This window comes from Habropoda laboriosa, unplaced genomic scaffold (assembly GCF_001263275.1).
Source record: "Habropoda laboriosa isolate 0110345459 unplaced genomic scaffold, ASM126327v1 scaffold9, whole genome shotgun sequence".
NCBI classification, from domain to species: domain Eukaryota; kingdom Metazoa; phylum Arthropoda; class Insecta; order Hymenoptera; family Apidae; genus Habropoda; species Habropoda laboriosa.
In genome coordinates this window covers 3,216,703-3,220,949 of record NW_017100191.1, presented here as the reverse complement: position 1 = coordinate 3,220,949, position 4,247 = coordinate 3,216,703, and the positions used below count along the sequence as shown (strand labels likewise).

At 45.8% G+C, this 4,247-nt stretch overlaps 1 protein-coding gene across 1 annotated transcript in view; it reads right to left on the bottom strand.

Annotated features, from left to right (window-relative positions):
• Positions 1-2,478: 2,478 nt before the first annotated feature.
• Positions 2,479-4,247, bottom strand: part of LOC108580282 (zinc finger protein 260-like) — a 4,416-nt gene continuing 2,647 nt past the window's right edge. The window contains exon 3 of the mRNA XM_017943993.1: positions 2,479-2,801. Within this exon, the coding sequence (XP_017799482.1) occupies positions 2,479-2,801 (323 nt within the window). The remainder of the gene's footprint in view (positions 2,802-4,247) is intronic.

Genomic DNA, 4,247 nt, shown 5'->3' with positions numbered 1-4,247 from the left:
ATCGACGATAATCGCAAGCTCTCCGAGCTCTATGTAAATCGATAGCGAGAGTGAAACTGTCTCGTAAAGTGGAAGAACGTTGTATAAAAGGCTCCAAGTACTCGAGCAAAGAGAAAAAGGACGAACGACGTTCGTCGACGTGGTTTCGGTGTCACCGTGCTCGGCATGCGATTAATCTAGGCTCGTCGTGTCGAACTGGTGAACGTGCTTCTTTCATAGGCTCATCGGCAGTGAACAAAAGTATCGTACGAGGGAACGCGAGGGATCTTAACTCGAGGATCGCTTAATTAAAAAAAAGCATTAATCATACGCGTTATATAATATAAATATATGTATATACTTAAATGCATCGTATAGGAATCTACTAGGTTCGTGTATCTGGCAGTCTGACGATCACAATCTATAGGAATATCCCGCGGTACTTAAAATATGTATGTATTAACCATATGCACGTGTACGTGTCTCTCTCTGAATGTCTATCTCGTGTACATATTACATAACGTATTATACATATTACGTATATATATATGTGTGTGTGCGTGTGTAGGTTGTGTATACGTGTGAGTGCACTGTTCATCGGGGTTCTGCGAATGGAAGAAAGCATAATTAGCGAGAAGCAAAAGATGCGCGACACGATCACGAAGGGAGGTGATCGAGTCGGTGCTTAATACTGTATCCTCTCTTAGTTGGCCGCTTTTCAAGCGGCAACAAGGAATATAATAAAATGGCTGCCTTTTCTCGGAAAGGCTGGAAAAACACAAAACAGAAGAAAAGGAACGCGCGAGAGGAGGAGGAGGAGGAGGAACGAGACCCTCCAAAGAGAATCGCGGGATCTGCTCTGGAAGGAGGGTTGATTTGTCGCGCAACGGAAAGTGTGTTTTCGGGGTTTTCGGATGTTCGATCGCGCTGAAAATCTCTCATCTGTGTCTGTATACGTGTGTACAAGTGTGCATGCCTGTTCGACATTCTTGATCTATGGTGAGAACTTATCGTTACATGAAAAGGGTTCGATGTAGAGTAGGTACGGGTGTTCTCTATTTGTGTCGGGTGTGTGAACTCGTATGTATAATATACGGGTGTGAGTCTAACACTCTGTGGGGGGACGGAAGCACGAGTACCAGCTCGAAAACGACGTTCCACAGATAACGACACACACGTTACAAGAGGCAAGGTTCTGTGAGAATTTTCGAGAATTGCTTTCCCTCGCGATTTTGCTGTCCCCGGTGAGCCACACGCGCACGGCTTCGCCCGTATTAAAAATATGGAACCAGTGTGACCAGAATGGTTGCTATGGAAGAGCTCCGGTTTACCGGACGGTCCTAATCCAACTCGGGGCGGGCCGCTCTCTATAAAACGGACGACTCTGCTTATTTAAAAGAGAGAGAACAAAAAAAAAACCTCTGTTGCGTCATTAGGCTCGGGCCCGCTGCTCTAGCGTCTCTATATAATAATAATACGTAGAATCATACGTCGATGAACGCGATGAACGAGTTTGTCGCGCGACTAAAAACCGCGATGGACTCTGTTCGCAACCCCGCTGCTACAAAACGCTTATGCGCGGCGAGTGTACATAAGGAGTGTGTGTGTGTGTGTAGAAAAGCCCGCGATATTTCAGAAATGTCGTTTTCGCGATCGCGACAAAGTCCACAGCAGATCGTCGAAATAGAAGAGGAACGTTTAATTATTATCATTATTACTACTCGTTACGATTTGCTTCGGAACAACCGTGTGTTCCCCGTGTGTTGTGTGTTTCATGTGCCTGTGTGTTTGCTGCGAATAAATTCCAGTGGACGCGTTTTCTCGCTATTACGAAGACATCGCCCCGAGCAGGAGATTGACGCGGTCTCTCGTTATTACGCGACAAAAATAATATTAATTAATTAATCGATAATAATTAATAGTAGCGATCAATCAATCAATCAATCAATGATAATGATAATTAATTAATTAATTAATAATAAACCTTAGAAAAACGTTAAAAAAAATAGAATCGAAAATATCGAGACAAGAAGGATCGTGGCAGTTTTGCCGCGTTTGTTTTGTTTTTGCAGGAGGCTGCCGCGATCATTTTAGCCGCGTCGTCTTTTGCGTCTCACCGTCCTTTACTCGATCGGCCCTCGATCGTCATCGTCGCTGAGTTAGCCTCGTTCCGTTCTTCACTTTCTCCCCAATCTTTCACCCCCAAAGATTCTCTCTAGCCCTCTCCTCGTCACTTGCCATCGATCCTTTACCTCCCTCTCTGTTATATCACTTCTTTTTCTCTGTGTTTTCACTGCGTTCGCGCGATCGCTGTGTTGGAATTACGTCTCAACTGAACGCGAAAGGGGACCAGTCGTCGTGAGGTGGTGGTTGGTGATCTTTGCCTAGAAAATGACACAACGATGTCGCGGCGGTCTTGGTTCGTTTTACACGGCCAGGCCCCTTCGCGGCCAGACGACGACGACGTCGACGGTCTCCGCGAGTTCCCAGCAGACCCCGTTACACGAGCTCCTGCTTGTAGATCTTCTCTTTGTGCATCCGTTCCATGTGCCGCGCGATGTGCATCTTCTGCTTCGCCCTGTAAACGCAGTGGGGACACTGGAATTGTGGCTCCTTGCCGCACTCCCATTTCTGGTGATTTCTCAGGCTGCTCTTTAGCTTGTAGACACGGCCGCAGGCCGGGCAATTGAAACCCTCCGGGTTCGAGGAGCCGGAGCCGAGGCCCTTGCCCAATCCACCGCCGGATCGCCACATGATCGAGGGCACGCTCCATCTCTGCCAGGCTGCCGCCCATTTTAGCCCGGTGATGCTCAGGTCCTCGGCTGGAACACAGGATTTCACGGCTTTATTAGTACGCGATGTTCGAGCGACCGAGCGACCGAGCGACGAGTCGGACGGTCTGTTTTTTAAAAAAATCCTCGGATGCAATCGTACGTTCGTTCGTTCGTTCGTTCGTTCGTTCGTTCGTTCGCTCGCTTCTATTCGTCATTTTTAACTTTTTTTTTTTTGTTTCTCTTTTTCGAGACGCGTAATATTGCCGATCTCTCACAAGTGCGCTCACTTTCGCGAGCAAGTGTCAAGCTATTATATAAAACGCTAAGCGACCAGCTAAATAATTCTCTCCGTGTGCGATGACGATTCGCGACTCAAGATCGTTCCTCCTCTTTCTATCCACGTTAAGGCTATGCGCCTGAACGAAAGCCACCTTTTCCCCCTTAGAATAGCGATACTTCATATTTCTTCTATTTTTTTTTTCTTTTTTCTCCGTTAGTCTGTCGTGCTCTGTCGATTTATCGCTATTCCAAAGTGAAAGGTAAGTTTCGCGAATGGTCCTGAAAAGCGATCGCGTTTTGCTAGCGCGGGCATCGAGAAAGAATCGTCGAAACTACCTCAGTCTGATGTCATTTCCTTTTCGAATCGATTCGTTCTCGAGCTCGATCACGCGTCCACGCGATCGAAATGCGTAGATTATCGTTTCTTCTTTTCTTTCTTTTTTTTTTTTGCTTGTAAATCAAGGAAGGAGATAGTAATGCACGTTCGTCGTATCCCTACTTTCGAGCCCCAAGCAGCTAGCTATGAATTTCGCATACGAAGAAGGAGCGGTATCTGTGCGTGACGAAAGAAACAGAACGTACCGTTTTTCTTTGTTTTTGTCTTTCTTTCTGTTCTCTGTTTCTTTCCGGAAATATCATCGTTTGCCTTGTTTCATTCGCGAACCGATGGTCTCTGTTCCTTTCGACGCACAAGCGATAAAAGTCGTGTTTCTATGTACAAGTTTCGAGAAGAGTTAGTGCGCATGCTACTCCCCTAATGTCGACGAGAAGGAGAAAGAAATCAAAAAAATTCAAGAAGAGAAATGCAATTGCGAGGAACGCGGCCGATTTTGTAAACGGAGGGGGATCGTAACGGTGTTCCCCGTTCTTCGAATCGTGGAGCAAATTATCACGATTGCACGAAAACGGGAGAACACCGGTGCGATCTTCGATTTTTCTTTTTTTTTTTTTTTTTGGTAACAATGTACAAGTATTCCTGTGTCGGTAAGAGGGTTGAGAAATGGAAGGAAACACAGTGAAAGAATGAGTGAGCGAGAGAGACAGAGAGAGAAAGAAAGTGTGTATGTGTTTGTGAAAGAACGAAGGAGAGAAATGGAGAAAGAATAACAGGAATAGAAAGACTGAGATACAGAGAGAAAGAGACGGGCAAAATGCGGAAAAAAGGAAGTGTACAGTCTCGCAAACATCAACGAGAAATATTTTCTTTTGGCTGGT